Below are 18,989 nucleotides of genomic sequence, written 5' to 3'. Positions count from 1 at the left end.
TTTAAAATTAGAAAAAAATGTATTGCCACCAGGACTATTGCTAGGACTTGGTGCCTACATAATGAACCCACCACTCCTAGTAGCCATTTTCCCCTTTTTTAATTTTTTCTTAATAAGACAGAGAGGAACTGACATATTAAGGGAAAAAAAGGTACTGGAACATGATGGCAGAAGACCTGGGGGGTTAAACTGTTATGTAGAAAACTGAGAAATGTTACATTTGTATAAACTACTGTATTTTACTGTTGAGTGTAAACCATTAACTCCCCTAATACAGAAAAAAAGAAAAGAGAAATTTTCAAGTGGCCCTTGACTCACACTTAGGATTTTCAATAAACTAGATGCTGAGCAGAGTAGCAGGTCACAAAGTCACCATGCCAACCTTCCTGTCTCCATCAGAACAGGGCATTATGTTCTCCTTGGGGTGGGGGAGGGTGGAGCAGGTAGAAGGGCCCTCAAGCCTCTCAGCCACTGGGCCTCTTCCACCTGCACAGCAGGTACCATGTGGAGGCTCACATCCCGGTGACTTAGTGAAAAGGCCTACATCCCTGTGCACATGTGGAGACAGTGGAGGCAGCAGCCTAACGTGACCTGAAGTAGCTAGTCACTGTGCAGTGTGGCCACAGGAGCAGTCAAGAAAATGGGGAGTGGCAGTTCAGGTCTCCCTGGCCCTGCGCTCTTCCTGCTGTTGCTACTGCTGCTGCTTCCACTGCTGAGTATGGGGAACTTCCAGTACAGACTCCCAGGCTGGGTAGACTTTCATCACCTCAGTGAGCATTGGAGAAACCTCCACCGCCAATTCACCCCAAACAAAGGAAACTTCCACCACCGCCGCAGCCAAGGAGAGTCATCCCACAACAGCCAGAGAATTGATAAGAGTTCCTGCCAGAGTGTGTATGATCTCTACTTCGTCTTGGACATGTGAGTGAGCTTTCTCCCCCTGATTGGTGCCAGGAGGTGCTGCTTTACTGGGATCAGTACAGACAAAACTTGAGTGCAATTACCCCAGTCTGTGAGAGGTGGAGAGGTAGGGTCAGGCTTGGTCAAGTCAAGGAGCAAGACCTTTGCCATTCCTTTCTCCAAAGGCATAAGGATTACCACCTCCCCACCCCAACCCCCAACCCCATGTCAGGATTGTTTGCTCCATTTCCATAGAAATGCTTTAAAAAAAATTACACATATATAATTCCCTTTTGTGGCCCTTGTTGTTTTTTTGTTGTAGTTATTATTGTTGTTGTTATTTATGTTATCATTGTTGGATAGGACAGAGAGAAATGGAGAGAGGAGGGGGAGAGAAAAATAGACACCTGCAGACCTGTTTCACTGCCTGTGAAGCAACTGCCCTACAGGTGGGGAGCCAGGGGCTTGAACCCGGATCCTTACACCAGTCCTTACGCTTTGCACCACGTGTGCTTAACCCACTGCACTACCACCCAACTCCCAGAAATGCTTTTGTAAGATTTGTACTGAGGGATGGGGAGACAGCATAAGGGTTATACAAAAAGGATCTCATGCCTGAGGCTCTGAGCCCAATTTCAAGCCCCAGTACCACCTTAAAGCAGAGCTGAGCAGTGCTCTGGGAAAACAAAATAGTTTAAATTTTAAAAATTGTATTGCATTTCTAGATTGCCTTGTATAATCTGATCTTGTTATCAATATTATTCTCCCAGTCCATGAGCATAGAATATCTACTCATTCCTTTGCATTTTCTTCATCAGTTAGTTTCATCATGCACGTCTTTGGGGAAATGTCAATATATGCCAAGGAATTTTATCCTTTCAGACTTAATTGCAAGTATAGTTGCTTTTATTCATTACAATTTGTTGCTGATTTATTGAAATGCAAATGACCTTGTATTATGCAACTTCACTGAACTCATTTATTCTAATAGTTTTGTAGTAGAAATTAAGAGAAAAAGGAGGAAAAAGATAAAGATTTAAAAAAAGAAAAAAAAGACTCCTGCAGCCCTGCTTCACCATTCATGAAGCTTTCCCACTGCAGGTAGGAACCAGGGACTTGAACCTGGCTCCTTGCGTATTGTAATGTGTGCACTCAATCAGGTGTGCCCCAATAACTTTTATTTCTATATAATTAGTTCTAGTATCCCACTATCATTTCCAACTTTAGTATTCTTCTCTCATAAATGTTGCTATATCCAGAATGCTAATTTTATTATTGGTATTTATCTTTTTTCTGTTTTTATTTTATTACTCTCTCATATCTTTATTTATTCTTCTCTTATGTTAGTTGGTCATTCTTCTTTTTATTAATCTAGTTCCATAAGCTGTAAGGCTTATTTTGGGGCTTTGATATCTTTCTTTTTCATAAGTTTCTTTTAATATTTTATTTATTTATTACCTTTTGTTGCCATTGTTGTTGTAGTTATTATTGCTGTTGATGATGTCCTTATTGTTGGATAGGACATAGAGAAATGGAAAAAGGAGGGGAAGACAGAGAGGGGGAGAGAAAGATAGACACCTTCAGACAGACCTGCTTCACCATCTGTGAAGTGACTCCCCTGCAGGTGGGGAGCCAGGGGCTCAAACCAGGATCCTTCAAGGGGTCCCTGCGCTTTGCACCACCTGAACTTAACCCGCTGTGCTCTGCCTGATTCCCCTTTTTCATGTTTTAATGTGTTAACGTATTATAAATTTTCCTCTTCAGTCTGCTTTTCACACATCCACTGTGTTTTTTGGTGTGTTACATTTTCACTTTCGTTTGTTCCCTAGCTTTTCTTAATTTCTTTTCATCTGTTTCAAGTAAATTTTTGTGTTAGGTGAACATGATAACCACTACATTACAGAAACAATATACGTAAATTTTTGTGAGTGGTGAAAGAAATGGATCCATTTTCATTTTTCTTCAGGTACTTAACCCACCTTTCCACAGCCATTTTTTTCTTTTTTTCTTTTATTTAAGAAAGGATTAATTAACAAACCATAGGGTAGGAGGGGTACAACTCCACACAATTCCCACCAACCAATCTCCATATCCCACTCCCTTACCTGATAGCTTTCCCATTCTCTATCCCTCTGGGAGCGTGGACCCAGGGTCATGGTGGGTTGCAGAAGGTAGAAGGTCTGGCTTCTATAATTGCTTCCCCGCTGAACATGAGCGTTGACTGGTCGGTCCATACTCCCAGTCTGCCTCTCTCTTTCCCTAGTAGGGTGGGTCTCTGGGGAAGCCGAGCTCCAGGACACATTGGTGGGGTCTTCAGTCCAGGGAAGCCTGGCCGGCATCCTGATGACATGTGGAACCTGGTGACTGAAAAGAGAGTTAACATACGAAGCCAAACAAATTGTTGAGCAATCATGGACCCAAAGGTTCGAATAGTGGAGAGGAAGTGTTAGGGAGGTACTCACTGCAAACTCTAGTGTACTTCTGCTTTCAGGTATATATTTTGCAGTAGTCTATGGATACGTGTGAACATATGCTCTCTCTCAAAGAAACTGGTGTATATCTAGGTTTTGGGACTTTGTTAGAAAGTGAACCACCTGAGATGAAATTAGAGTATACTATGAAAGGAAAGGTCTCACCCGAGTAATGAAGCTGAAGAGTTGTCATTCCACATGTGAAGTCTCTGGACACAGTCTGAGGTGAAGCATGTTGAGGTGGCAATCGTTGCATTGGTTAGGTTGTGATCGGCGGATGCAATATTATTTGATATGGATTGGGAGAGGCATACGGGAAAGTGGGCCCTATCCAAGGGTTCCAGGACTGGGGGAAGTAGGGGCTCTATAGTTGAGATGTGAGGTTCCTGCTGTCTTAGGGTTCAAAAAGACAATCGATAGTTAATGTTATCATCACATTATTTGGTAATTGGGTTAACTTTGAAAAGTCCTTTTGTTAGGTTTGCTGTACAGTACCCAGTATCTTGTATCTGTGCTATTGGATGCTTCTGATCGACTTGGTCTAGGCTTTTGAGAGAGTCTGCATATCAAATACACAGCCTATATATTAAAAATATTCAGTTTGTGTTTTGAAAAACTTTGAGACATACAATTCATTTTCCCCCTCTCATATTAATTAACTAGTGATTTATATGTCTACATTTTGCTAGGAGTGTACATAAACACCATTCCCACCACCCAAAGACTGTGACCCATCCCTCCCACCCACTCCCACCCCCCACTGGCCCAGGAAGCTGCATGTCTATCCCTCACCACAGGGTTTTTACTTTGGTGCCCTACTTATAATTTGGTCAGGTCCTGCTTTTAGTTTCCCTTTCAGATCTTCTTACTCAGCTTCTGTTGATGAGTGGGATTACCCCATACTCATCTTTATCTTTCTGACTTAGCTCACTTAACATAATTCCTTCTAGCTCTGTCCAAGATGGGTCAGAGAAGGTGGGTTCATTGTTCTTGATAGCTGCATAGTATTCCATTGTGTACATATACCACAGCTTTCTCAGCCACTCATCTGTTGTTGGGCACCTGGGTTGCTTCCAGGTTTTAGCTATTATGAATTGTGCTGCTATAAACATAGGAGTACACACCTCTTTTTGGTTGGGTGTTATGGAGTCCTTGGGGTATAACCCCAGGAGAGGAATTACTGGATCATATGGAAGGTCCATGTCTAGTCTTCTGAGTTTTCCAGACTGCTCTCCACAGAGGCTATACCAATTTACATTCCCACCAGCAATGTAAAAGGGTTCCTCTGTCCCCACAACCTCTCCAGCATTTGTTGCTGCTGTCCTTTTTGATGTATGCCATTCTTACAGGAGTGAGGTGGTATCTTAGTGTTGTCTTAATTTGCATTTCTCTGACAATCAGTGACCTAGAACAGTTTTTCGTATGTTTGTTAGCCTTTTGGATCTCCTCTGTAGTGAATGTCTTGTTCATATCCTCTGCCCATTTTTGGATGGGGTCATTTGCTTTTTTCTTAACAGACTATTCATTCCTCACTTTGATTCTCCTGTTGAAAACTAGAGAACTCCATACATATGACTGAATTTAAGTGTGAATTCTTTTAATTCCCCTGTTCTACATGTCTATGTCTATGGCAATACTAGACTATTTCAGTTATTACAGCTTTGTAATATAATTTCAAATTAAACATAAATAAAGAAAAAAGCAATAGAAATTAGGCTGTGGTTCTTAAATTACATTAAATATCCTTCCTGATTTGGGTTTCTTTGAAGATTGTCTTAGCTAATTGTTCTAGCTAAATTTTCTTGTAGTTTATTGAGTAAAAGTTGTAAGAGTGGTCATCTTTGTGTTTTTGCTGACACTCAAGACATTTTTTTCCACAATTCACAAAAATGCTTTATTGCAGTGCATCACCCTCAAACCAAGTTTCACTTTGTATTTTCTCCACTTGCTTAATATCTTCATTCATTATTTATCTCCTAGATTATATGATTTGTTGGCATATAATAATTCAGACTAGTCACTTAGAAGATTAGGAAGTCACAGTTATAAGGTCTTCTCTTGCCTTTCTTATTTTATCTATTCTAATCCTCTCTACTTTGTGTGTTTAGATAATGACTTGTCTTTTTTATTTATCTTTCTGAAGAATCAACTCCCAGTTTTGTTGGCCTTTCTTTGTGTGTCTTTCTGGTCTCTTTATCAGTTTTTACTGGATCAATATTTTGTTCCTCCTTCTCCTAAACCCTTGCCTTTAAGTGTTCTTTTTTACTCTATTTCATTGTGATTGAGGTCATATTCTTATTTGATCTCTTAATTTTCATAGATGCATTTATCAAAAAATTTACCATAAAATTTCTTCTCAGAACTGTTTTGTAATATTCCATAGGTTTTATACATGGTGATGTTGTCTCCTGATTTTTTTTGTGTAGTTCAGTCGCTACTTTTCCCTCTGTTTCTGCTACCTTTGCAGATTGATCTTCGATGATGAACTGCCCTAATTACTCTTTTAGTCTCTAGTTGTTTGTTTCTCTGGGGAATCCAGACTTGGATCTCCCAAGTGTGTCATTTTACTGACATGTCTCCTCCATGTCACTCATACTTGTAATTTATTACATTTATCAAGAAAATGTATAAGTTTAATATCAAACACTGGTGACCAGGTGGCAGAGCACCTGACAGAGTATATACACATTACTATGTGCAAAGACCCCATCTGCATGAGGAAAGTTTCACCAGCAGTATCTCCCTTCTCCCTTTACTCTCTCTCTCTCTGTTTCTCTCCATCTTTAACCTCCCAATCAAAAGAAGAAGAAGAAAAAGAAGGAGGAGGATAAAATAAAGAGAAAGAGAAAAAGAAATAGCCACCAGAAGTGGAGTTGTCACAAAGGCACCAAACCTTGGCAATATTTTTGGTAGTAGAAAAATAATTAGTAGAAATAAAACACTGTTGTAAAATTCATAACAAAAGCTCCAAGCTCACACCATCAATGGAAGCAAGTGTAAAACCACAATGGTGCCACCCCAGAAGATCCATCAGCAACACCCTGTGTGGCTTTGAGGGCCACAGAACCCCAACCAAGGAACTGAGATGGTGACAGGTGGCATTAGCGGATGTCAAGGTAGTACAGATTACAGCAAGAGCCAGCAAGTGCACTGGTTACCAGAATAACAACAGGCCATACCTAGGTATCTTCAAGATGCCCATATGACTGCACATGCATTATTTGTACATGAGAAAAGACAACTGTTTAGCAAACTTAACTTGGCAAACTTTATAAAGCCTGCCCCATGAGCATCTTATAAATTTCCCCCCTGGAAATCACACTCCTATTTGCTGCTTCTAGAGCTTTAGACAGAGTGTGAATCTGAGGCCAGAGCATCATGGTGAGCTGATGTTATTGCTGGGTAGAACTAGGCTGGAGGGTCTGCTTCCCACTATTGCTCTGCAACCGACACCTCTAATTGTAAAAAGGAAACTCTATCTTAAAAAACTAGTGTCGCCAGACTTCCATGGACAGATGACCCCACCAATGCGTCCTGGAGCTCCGCTTCCCCAGAGTCCCACCCTACTAGGGAAAGAGAGAGACAGTCTGGGAGTATGGATCGACCAGTCAATGCCCATGTTCAGTGGGGAAGCAATTACAGAAGCCAGACCTTCCACCTTCTGCATCCCACAATGACCTTGGGTCCATACTCCCAGAGGGTTAAAGAATGGGAAAGCTATCAGGGAATGGGATGGGATATGGAGTTCTGGTGGTGGGAATTGTGTGGAGTTGCACCCCTCTTATCCTATGTTTTTGTTAATGTCTCCTTTTTTAAGTTTTTTAAAAAATTTAAAAAAAGAAACTGCCCATAGGCAAAGCAGTATATACATATATAAAGCAGTGTGGATGCATATATACACTATACAGATACGCAGATATGTGTATACATACATATTTATGACATGCATTACTATTCATATGATTTTATGAAAAATCCTGTGGTTTTGAGTTCCTCATCTTACTACTTCCCATATCTATTCATCTAGTGAAAATGTACTGCTTAGAAAGATGATTAAAAATCTGACTTCATAAAGCAAAAAAAAAAAAAAAATTGTGTCACATTTTTTTAATTTTACATCATTTGTGACATACATGTCCTACTACTGAACTGTTACATTTACTGTACTCTTTGATATCTTTTGGTCACATAATATATTGAAGAATATTTCATATGTGCCCTGATTTTGCCAAAATCTCGATATTAAAGTTATCCAAGCTTTGGACATAAAATTGTACACCTTCCTCACAAAGAAAAACTCCAGATTACTGAATCATCTTCTCCACTCCTGACTCCCAAGCCCCCCCACCCCAGAAGTGCTCAGTTGAAATCACAAATCTTCTAGATTTTTTTTTCTGGTATTATCATCTTGCTTCTAAAGATATCCTTTACTACTGTTCCTTGCTCTTTGAGATTACACATTCTCTCTGACTTCTTAAAATGGGAGAAAATAATCTAAGTTTTTTTTTATATAAATACAACATCTTTGCACAACTTCCCCCCAACCAATCTATTCTCCCTAAACAAGTCACAGTATGTTTTGGCTGAAAGATTTAGTAGTGTTTGTCCTCAGATACCCAATAGTTTATCTTTATCTTTACCTAAAAGCAGAGTGCTAAAACATATTTGGAACTCTCAGTTCACATGGTGGCTCTGGTTCACACACTGCCTCCTTTCCATCATTTGTTCTCATCTGTATTCTAAAACTAAACCTTCCTTGAAAGTGCTGAAAACCTGGAGCTATTTCCAGAGTAAATGGGTGGTTTGAAGATATTCATTCCTTTGGGGAATTCTTTAGTTCAGAAGAAAAGCAGAGAGGAGGAGTAATAGAAGAAAAGTGGAAAGCATTACCATTAGTTAGGAAAGGAGTAGTCTTACAATTCAGCATGAGAGCTTCTTAAAGAAGTCAGTGTGTGGTAGGTGGGTTCTCACAGTTTTGCTACCCAGCAATCATCTAACACAAAGATACCATTCTGATTGTTAGTGTCAGACCTAGAACAATGAGCAGAGCATTGCAATAAATTAGAGATCAGATCCATATAAGTCATGGCATTTGTGCTAACTCTGATCTGTGAGAGCTTTGTTTTCTTATTTATAAAACTGGGATAATGGGACCAGGCTGTGGAGCACCCCGTTAACCTTGCATAGTACTAAGCACAAGGACCCTTGCAAGATCTGGGCTTGAGCCCCTGACTCCCTACCTGCAAGGGGGCCAATTCACAAGCAGTGAAGCAAGTCTGTAGGTGCCTCTCTTTCTCTTTCCTTCTCTGAGTCTCCCCCTTCTCCCTCAATTTCTCTCTATCCTATCAAATAAAATGGGAAAAAAATGGCCACCAGGAGCCGTGGATTCATAGAGCTGGCATCATGCCCCAGAGATAATCATTGAAGCAATAATAATACTGGAATAATGTTTTTCATTGGACTAATCTGCCTACATAGTGTTAGTGCAAAAATACAATGTTGATTTTTTTCTGTCTCTCCTTGTTTCCTTTCCTATACAGCTTAGAGGAGGTAGACAGGATGGTAGAGAGGACAGCCCAAGAGCCCTTTATTGGACATGATAGCGAAGAACTTTGATCCTCACTCAACTACCCACAACTTTAGAGACAGGAAAGGAATAGGATATCAAGAAATGTGATTCTTAAGGAAAACAATGGAGGAGAGAATCAATGTACAGATTGGTAGGGTATCTTCCAAAGATGCCAGTGAGTGAGGCCAGTGATCCCAATTTGCTACCAGAAGTCCTGATGCTTGAATCCCTTGGTCACAAACATACAAATCTAGTGGGTCACCCTCCCTAATAAAGTCACCACCACTGAATTCACTGAGGTTGTTGAGGGTGATGACAGCATCAGCACTGTAGCTTGCTAAAGAACTAGATAAAGATTAAGGAGGATCACACTCTGTTCATAGTCTGTTCCTCAGGAGGGTAGAGAATCAGAACTTGGGTGGCTGATACAGGGTGGAACTATATACCCTGTCATCTTACAATTTTGTAACTGACTGTTAATCGCAAGTTAAAATGTGAAGACAGTCCTGTGAAGACACCTCACTAACCTGGCCCATTTCTTCTTCATTCCTAGGTCTGGCAGTGTGAATAACAACTGGATGAACATTTACAACCTTGTGAATGGATTGGTCAAGAAGTTCGAAAAGTATGGCTGTGTTGCAAGGAGCTCTTTTCTGGCAGGCAGAGTATTTGTCTGTTTAGGCTAAAAGGGCATGTCATTTCTTGAGTCAGCAGCAGCAGGGAGCCCAAAGCAGTGTCTGAAGCAGGGAAATAAGATAGATCATAATGGTGTCACTGGTTCCTGGAGTCTGACTGTTTCCAGACTGGGAGTCAGGCCATAGTGCAGGAGGGAGCAATGCCTGCTTTGAGAAGCTCACAGGTTAACATGTAGTGAAAGTCATTGAATCATAATGAAAAACCTTGTTTAATGGTACTAAGGATCAAAAAGAAATAGGAAAGGACTTACATGGTAGCTTTGAGGGAAAATCAAGAATTCCTAGAAAAAAGAGAGACTGTGAAAGTATGTGGAAATTTTAACTAGGTCTTGAGACCTGGTAATGCAAAGTAGCAAGATCCATGATGAAGACTTCCTATGGAGGCCAGGTGGTGGTGCACCTGCTTAAGCACACATTACAATGCTCAAGGATATGAGTTTAAGCCCCCAGTCCCCACCTGCAGGGGGAAAGATTTTTATAAGTGATGACGCAGAGCTACAGGTTTTTTTTCTCTCTCCCCCTCTCTACCTCCCTCTTCCTCTCAATTTCTGTCACTATCCCATAAATAAATAAAGAATTTAAAAATTTAAAGAAAAAAGGCTTCCTATGGAGAATGTTGTCTGTTTAGACTAGGGTTACCTCAGGAGAGAGTTGGAAAGGGCAGCTTGGGGCCAAGGCTAAAGAGTTCTTAATAAAACCAGCCAGGGAATCTGGTTTTCTGCTGTGAGGAATAAGGTACTATTCCTGATTTTTTATTGTTGTTGTTGTTTCCATTAAGTTCTTTTATTTATTTATTTATTTTAAAAAGGAGACATTAACAAAACCGTAGGATAGAAAGGGTACAACTCCACACAATTCCCACCACCAGATCTCTATATCCCATCCCCTCCCCTGATAGCTTTCCTATTCTCTATCCCTCTGGGAGTATGGACCCAAGGTCATTGTGGGTTGCAGAAGGTGGAAGGTCTGGTTTCTGTTTGCTTCCCCACTGAACATGAGCGTTGGACCCTATTCCTGATTCTTAAACTACAGTGTGCTATGACCAATTTTGTGATGTAAGAAGGAAAATTAAGATTGGTTGTCAAGAAAAGTAATAACTGTTTAAATGGATGGGAGGCGAGGCAAGGAAGGCAAACTGGAAAGGGTTGTGAATCTCCAGTAGAATAGAGGTCAGTGGCTTTCATGGAGGAAGCGTAGGAGTCTGTGTCTTGTGCATGACATGCACTGTGTGCATGCATCTTTGTGTCCATTTGTGAGTGTGTATGTCTGAGACAGAAACTTTTGGGGCATTATGAATATAGGGGTAGAGCAGGACTTATCCATGAATGCCCCAGAATGTCAGCCATCTGACAAGCTTCATAATCCTTCAATAAGGTTTTGAGAATTTCTCTGGTTCAGGAAAAGGGTCCCAAAGCAAAAGAGTTGGGCTGGAGAGAGCAGGGAAATTGTTATTCACCCCTTTTCTGAATTCTTATTACCTTTATCATGGCCCTGTGTTTATGGTTTCTCACAAAGACATGTTTCTTTCTCAGCCCCAAAGTTCGAATATCTTTCATCCTCTACTCCACACTTGGTCAAACCCTCATGAAGCTCACCTCAGACAAGTAAGTACTGATCTGATCCCCAGGACCAAATTCCAGTCCTTCTTACCCCTGTTTGCAAGGACATGGAAAGCCTCACACTTGAAGATAACCTCTATGACTTGCCTTAGGCCAGCTTCTCATTTCATATAGATGGCTTTGTGACCATTCTGGTATCTGGTAAGACAAGTGACAAGTGCATTATTAACACTAACCTATACCAAATATCTATTGTGTGTCACTCTCCGTTTGGAATCAATGGTAAAAAAGTGAGACACAGTCAAAAACAAAGAGAAAGAGGTGAAGACTTCAGTGCCAGTTGCTTTGTTCCTTGATGATGTGAAATGGAGGTGCCATGACTGGGATCAAAAACACCAGACTGGTCTGGGTGCCTGAGAGTCATGACATGCTTGCACCCAAGTGGATCCCATAAGGGATCCTAGAGGTGAGCCCAGAGATTTAAAGCTGAGAAGTTCTGCAAATTCTGAATAGTTCAAAGGTTAACATTCACCCAGACATAAAACACTAGAACCCTACTTACAATGTATGCAGTACCAAAACTATTGGCATGTAAGTCTAGGTAGACACCAGTTTTTTGGCACAAGCTACTACTACTAGCCTGTAGGGAGGGTGTGGTGGTGCAGAAGGTGTACTCTTACTCTCAGGGCTGTTCCCAGGAGCTACCTGACTAGAAGAGCAGTTTGTGCCTATGGTTGGTGGTTAGAATAAGAAGACATTCTAATAAAATCACTTTTCCACTTCCTTTAGCACTGTTTCTAAAGGAAACGAAGCTTAAGGGAGGGGGCAACTTAGTTCAGGGTCTGTGGAGCAGAAGATGAACTGGGACAGGAGTATAGCAGGGTGACCTTTACCAAACTATCATTTGCTCAAAGATAGTGTGCCATCACCAGGACCCCACTAGGTGCTGGTAGTACTGCCAGCTATATTCTAAATGTTAAGTCACAGTTGTGCCTCCATAGCCCACTCCCTTCTCTCACTGTGGAAGGTCAGGCAGTGTTTTGCTGAGGTCCTCTGAGGTCAGTCTACAGGCATAAGAAGAATGTCAGGTTACACCTGTGGGACCAGCAAGGCCCCTTCCTTCTGACCCCACCACCATGTACTCACAGATGTGAGACAGGGGAGTCTGAACAGCCTGTCAATTTGAAAGACACAAGATAGGAGGGCCTGTCACCTAGGCAGCTTGCTCAGTGATGATTCCAGGACAATTTTGGAACTTTTGTTAGTAATCAATCCCTTTTGTTGTTGTTGTTGTTATTTTCAGGAAAATAATAGTAGAAGGTCTTCGCAAACTTCAGAATGTTGTACCTACTGGAACCGCAAACATGCAAGAAGGATTAAAAAAGGTACAAACTTTGGGAGCTCTAAGAAGTCATTCTGCTTCCTTGAATTCTCATTGTATTTCTTGGTCATCCCATTGCCCTCCCAAAATATTCCTTTCTCTTGTTGCAGGCAAATTATCAGATATTAGAAGCAACCAATGGAGGTAAGCTTCCCAGTGACACCATTATGTTCTGAGCGGGTCCCAGGATAGATAAAGGCATGGGTGAGGTTGGAGACAGCACCACCGAGGGTACTCACTAATGCTGAGTCCTATAGCAAGTTGTTGACCCTTCCTGAAATACAACTCCCTCCTCTGGACAAAGAGGATAAAACTCACTCTAGTGTTGATTCTGAACATTTTGGACCCTTGCATGTGTGTTCTCAGTGAAAATTAGACATGAGGTGCTTGGGCCAGGAAGATATCAAGGGTTAGCAGCACATGGCTTGTATGCCTAAGTATCTGAGGTACCAGATCAAGTCCCAATACCATTATATGCCACAGATGAGCAGTCTCCTAACCACCCCCTCCTCAGAAATAAATTAATAAACATAAAGTAAAACTTGGACTGGTTTGGTATATTGCACCAAAGCAAAGAACTCTGGGAAAGGAGGGAAGGAAGGGGAGTTATGGGATCCTGGTGTATGAGATGGAAAAGGACCTAATTTGAGAAGTGTTTTGCAGACACTGATTTTGGTGGGATAAGACATCGTACCCATTTGTCAACCACTATACTGTAAACCATTAACCCCTTCAACAAATAAGTTAATTAATTTATTAATGTTTCAATGCATAAATACGAGATGCTTGGTGACCATTTTTGACTGCATAAACAAAAAAAAATCTGGGACTTCAGACATGATACACTTCACAGGAAAAATAAAATAGATCTTTGGCTCCTGCAGACCACATTGATCCCCATTACATTTCTGACTCTGACACCTGTCAGTTTCATCCCTTTGGTTGAATTTCACCTTGTGGCTGTGGTTTTAACCATGGGTACGTCTGTCTTCATGGAGACCATAGAGTTTCAGTGTCTGCCAGGGGGAAAAATAGTGAATCTGGTGAGAAAATGCTTTGAGCGTGGGATCTCAGCTGTCTTTGACCTTGACTTCTGAACCACTGGGTTGTGGATGCCAGCAGGAGTTCTCACAGTGTGTGCAGGACATAGGAACAGTCAGGTGTGACTTCTCTGCCTGTTAACCATCTGAAAGGCTCACTTCTGCCCAGGGTAATAGCTGGACTTGCCTCTCAGGACAAATGTTTTAACAAAGTAGTATTGAAGATTCAATAAGAAACATTCCTAGTTAGACTCATTCTTATCTATAAGGTGGTTCCTAGTTAAGGTCCTTAAACTTACCATGAGTCTGCTGCAAACCCCCTACAAGAACGATAGATGGCAGAGTCTCTGGTATGGGCAGTCTCTCAGGTGGAAGAAATTGGGGAGCATTGTTGTGGGTCTGACAATCTGCAGCAGGTCTCTATGGCTGCCTTTACCAACCAGAACACTTTCTGCATTTCCTGCAGGAAAGAAGCCAATTCACTCAGTGATCCTGGTTCTAACTGATGGAACACTTGACCCTGTTCCTCTTGAAAAGGCTAAGGACGAAGTAAATCCTTTTAATCTTTGTCAGCAATGTTCTACTTATTCAGTGATTTATACTCAACACTTTCTTTATCTCAGGCTACAAAGGCTCGGAAAATGGGGGCAACTGTTTACGGTTTGGGTATAAAAGACTACCAAAAAGACCAGGTAATTCAAAACAGGTAACCAGTAAATACCTGGTAGATGGGAAATGAAAAGTTTTAACAGGTAGCTTTCCAGGGTTGCCCAGCTAATGGTCTTTTAAGTCTCCCCAAGTGCTTATCCAACAGACAGGTACTGCAGACATGAATAACAAACAACATGTGGGTGGAATAGCCCTCAGTGTGTGTAGAAGTGTGTTTCACTCCCTGTGGGTCTGGTGCCAGGGTGGGGCCTTGAGTCTAACAGGACATGAGACAAGAGGCCAACTCCTAGAGGGAGATCTACTATGCCATCAATCCCTGGCTATAACCCAGTTCCTCTCTCTCTCTCTCTCTCTCTCTCTCTCTCTGTCATAGCTGCTGGCAATTGCAGATAGCAAGAATCATGTGCTTGGCGTGAACAGATTTCAAGATCTGAAAAACACAGTTGATCCAGTGAGTGAGAGTTAAATGTAAGAAGAGGGGGGCTACTTACTCTACCCTACCTGATAACTTTTCTTCATCCTGACAACTCTGTATACTCTAGCTTACAGAAAAGACATGTATTGAAATTACACATTTGGAAGCTTCCAGTTATTGTGCAGGAGGTAAGTGGCTGTGGTGAACATAGCATGTTCCATTATATGTTAATTGTGTACTGTGTGATGCATAAGCATATGGTTTCAGTGTGTAAGGTGCATTTGTGGACTGAGTTCAGTGTACATGAGTGTGGTATCTGCTGTAAGAATACCTGCTCTTGTGCAATAATATGCATGTGGGTGTATAGGCAAGGGCTTGCTTGTGTGAGGTATGTATGGCAGGGGGTGTAGGTAAGGAGTGAGTATAGTTAGTTTTCCTCCAGTTTTAATAATGGTTGACTTACTGCTCTGTGTATGTTTTAGGTAGACAAATAATGGCAACATACATAACATTTTAAATCTTACCATGATACATGAGGGTGATTAATTTCCTCTGTCTGAAAATACGTTTAATTTAAAATATGAAAAATATATTTAAACCCCTCACCTAAACATTAACAAATGAAATCCACAACATAAAAAGGAAAATACTTCCAGATTAATTAAGAACCAATACAAAAATGCATGTCACTGTAAGTCACGAGGCCCTCCACTGACGTATTGTGCCCCTCCCACTCATAACTGCTAGAGTTCTAACAAAATCAGAAAGATAGTTTACTTACCTTTATTTTTTGCAAGTTGTTTGTTTTAGTCATCTGTATTCCGCATTTGAGCAAAACCATCTGGCAGTAGTCTTTTACCTCTTATTTCATTTAAGCACCTCTAGTTCCATTCATTTTGTTCCAAATAATACAATCTCACCTTTTTTTATTTTTATTGCAGAGTAGTTTGGCACTGAATACCTATTCCATAGCTTCTTTATCCAATCATCTGTCATTGGACATTTAGGCCATTCTACATTTTGACTATTGTAAATATTACGACTATGAAAATAGTAGTGTATATGTATATACTGTTGAGTTATTAGAGGCAGAATAAAATGGCAAAATATTACTAAAACACACAAGTAATTGTCTATGAGAGCATGGAGGTAACTTCACTGAATGTGCATGCCTATAAAAGTGGGAGCAGCTAGTAGAGCACCTAGTTTAGGACCTGAGTCTTTTTATTCATGTTTTATAACATATCATAATTCAAATTTCAAAGGAGCTAATTTAAGCAGGAATCAGAACAAACAGTGTGGGCACATGAATAAACAGCTCAGGCCAGTGGTAAGCAATAAATGAGTCCTGAACAGTCTAGATATATCCCGGTATCTAAATGACTTCTGTGCTATTAAGCTGCTATTTCCCTTTCCCATATCAGATGCCAGGACTTTTGTGTTTGGTAAATACATTAAGTATATATTAAGCCTGAAGTTATCTGATACCTAACTTGCTTGTTCACCAACAATATCCTTTCAAATCGGTGCCTCCATATCCTTTGAATAAATGCCTAGCAGTAGTATTGTTGGATCATAAGGTATTTCCATTTTTATTTTCTTAAGGACTCACCATACTTTTTCCACAGGGACTGCATCTATTTGAGTTCACACCAACAGTGTGTCTGCTCTGTTACTTTTTTCCCACACCATCATCAACACTATTATTTATAGATTTGTTGATGTAAGTCATTCTTACAAGTGTGAGGTGGTAACTCATTTTGATCTTCATTTACATTTTCCTAACAATAAGTGATGTGGATCATATTTTCAGATATCTGTGGGCCTCATCTGGATGTCTTCTCTAGAGAACTGTCTATTCATATTTTTCCCACTTTTTAACTGGATTGTTTTTTGTTTTTGTTAATTAGTTATTTGATTTCTTTATAAATTTTCTTTTTTAATAAATGTCTTTATTTTTTGTTTATTTACTGGATAGAGACAGAGAGAAATTGAGAGAGAAGGGGATGATATAGATGGGGAAAGAGAGAAAGAGAGAGAGGGAGGGAGAGAGAGAGGGACCTGCAACACTGTTTCACCATTTGAGAAGCTTTCCCCCTGCAGGTGGGGGCCAAGGGCTTCAACCTGGGTCTTTGCATATTATAACATGTCTACTCTACCAGGTATACCACTGCCTGGCCCCTTCTTTAAAAATTTTCAGTATCAACTGGGGAAGGACTCTGGGGAAACGGAGCTCTAATATCTTAGTCTCTATTCTATTTTGAATTAATTTTGGTGCATGGTGTTAACCAAATATCTACTTTTATTCTTTTTTTTTAGATTTTATTTATTAATTAGAAAGACAGGAGAGAAAGAACCAGACATCACTCTGGTACATGTGCTGCCAGGGATTGAACTCAGGACCTCATGCTTGAGAGTCCAATGCTTTATCCACTGCGCCACCTCCCGGATCACCTGCTTTTATTCTTTCACAATTCTCCTAACACTTTGTTAGCAAGCCTTTCTTTTCCTCATTGAATGGTTTTGGCTCCTTTGTCATATACTGAAATCTCATGGGCATATGATTTTATTGCTTGAATATCTATTCAATTTCACTATTTTGACTACCTGTTATAGTTTCAATACCACATGGTTTGAATTACTACTGTTTTGTAGTATAGTTGAAAGAATGGATGGTGCTTTTTGTTATCTTTTCTCTCAGAATCACATTGGCTATTCATGATCTTTTGTGGCTCTACACAAGTTTTAGGACTAATTGTTCTAAAACTTGAAAAATGTAATTGGGGTGCCAGATGATAGCATACCTGGTTGAGTGCACATGTTACAGTGTGCAAGGAACTGCTTTAGCATCCTCTAGTCCCCACCTGCAGGAGGAAGCTTCATAAGTGGTGAAGCAGTGTTACAAGTGTGTTTCTCTCACTTTCTATCACCCCCTTCCCTCTTGATTTCTGGCTGTCTCTATCCAATAAATAAATATAATACAAAAAATTAGAAAAAAAAAAAGAAAAGAAAAATGTAATTGGAATTTTGATAGGAATTTTACCAAATCTAAGAATTGCTTTAGGTAAAAGAATCATAGTAATGATTTTTATTCTACCAATCTATGTACAGAGAATATCCTTTTTTATATCTCTGTTTTAACAGTGTCCTATAGATTTCATTGTAAAGTTCTTTCACATCTCTTGTTACTTTTATTTTATGTTATTTTATCATTTTAGTTCTATTGTGAATAGAATTTCTTCCTTAGTGGATCAGACAGTGGTGCACCAGGTTAAGCATAGATAAAAAAAAAAAAAAAGTCTAAGGACCCACACAAGGATCCCAGTTTGAGCCCCCAGCTCCCCACCTCCAGGGGAGTTGCTTCACAAATAAGGAAGAAGGTTTGCAGGTTATCTATCTTTCTCTCTCCCCTTTGTCTTCCCCAACCCTCTCAATTTCTCTCTCCTATCCAATTTAAAAAAAAAAAAAGAAAGAAAGAAAGAAAGAAAGAAAGAAAGAAAGAAAGAAAGAAAGAAAGAGAAAGAAAAGAAATGGCTGCCAAGAGCAGTGGATTCATAGTGCCTGCACTGAGCCCCAACAAAAACCCTGGAGAAATAATAATAATAATAGCTTCCTTCATTTCCCTCTCCTCTGGCTCATTATTTGTGTACAAAACCACTACAGATTTATGAATACTAATACTGTATCTTGCCACTTCACTGAGTTTCTGTAGTGGCTCTCAAAAAAACAGAGAAGAAGCTGAGATATCAGAACATCTAAAATATCCTGTTTTCAATTTAATTCAGACACAAGTCAGGACAGTCTTGGCTACTCTTATTTATTTATGTAGGAGACCTGGTGAAAAACATTGCCCACAATATTAAGGAGTCAGGGTAAGAAACCGATGGCTGAATTTTGGTCCATACTCCCAGAGGGTAAGATGACCAATTTAGCCTGACTCTGAACTCCGGTTCTTTCAGGACCTGGAGAAAGAAGAAGGAAAAGAAAAAAAAAGAAAGAGAGAGAGAGAGAGAGAGAGAGAGAGAGAGAAAGGGTATATCTGTGAAAGCTGATAAATTAAAAAACAATTATCTTAAGATTAATAAAAGTAGATTTATCTACAAATAAAAGAAAAAGAAATCCGTGATTGGATTTTCCCCTTTAGTAGAGACAAAAACAGCTTTAAGTGGTAAGAAACCCTGAGAACTTAAAATCCAGTTCAGCCTCCTCAGAATTTGCACCACATGAGGAGCTGATGCAGAGGGCACAGAAGTGTTGCTTCTTTTTTTTCTCAAGGGAGTCTTCTGGAAA

At 40.2% G+C, this 18,989-nt stretch overlaps 1 protein-coding gene across 1 annotated transcript in view; it reads left to right on the top strand.

Moving 5' to 3' along the window:
• The first annotated feature begins 537 nt into the window (after positions 1-537).
• Positions 538-18,989, top strand: part of LOC132538585 (anthrax toxin receptor-like) — a 28,103-nt gene continuing 9,651 nt past the window's right edge. Inside the window, exons 1-9 of the mRNA XM_060191155.1 lie at positions 538-921; positions 9,494-9,565; positions 11,168-11,239; positions 12,498-12,579; positions 12,686-12,719; positions 14,082-14,164; positions 14,239-14,307; positions 14,658-14,735; positions 14,827-14,887. Coding sequence (XP_060047138.1) covers positions 641-921; positions 9,494-9,565; positions 11,168-11,239; positions 12,498-12,579; positions 12,686-12,719; positions 14,082-14,164; positions 14,239-14,307; positions 14,658-14,735; positions 14,827-14,887 — 832 coding nt within the window. The 5' untranslated portion in view covers positions 538-640. The remainder of the gene's footprint in view (positions 922-9,493; positions 9,566-11,167; positions 11,240-12,497; positions 12,580-12,685; positions 12,720-14,081; positions 14,165-14,238; positions 14,308-14,657; positions 14,736-14,826; positions 14,888-18,989) is intronic.

This window comes from Erinaceus europaeus, chromosome 1 (assembly GCF_950295315.1).
Source record: "Erinaceus europaeus chromosome 1, mEriEur2.1, whole genome shotgun sequence".
In the NCBI taxonomy this organism is placed as follows: Eukaryota; Metazoa; Chordata; class Mammalia; order Eulipotyphla; family Erinaceidae; genus Erinaceus; species Erinaceus europaeus.
This window is presented reverse-complemented; position numbering and strand designations above follow the sequence as displayed.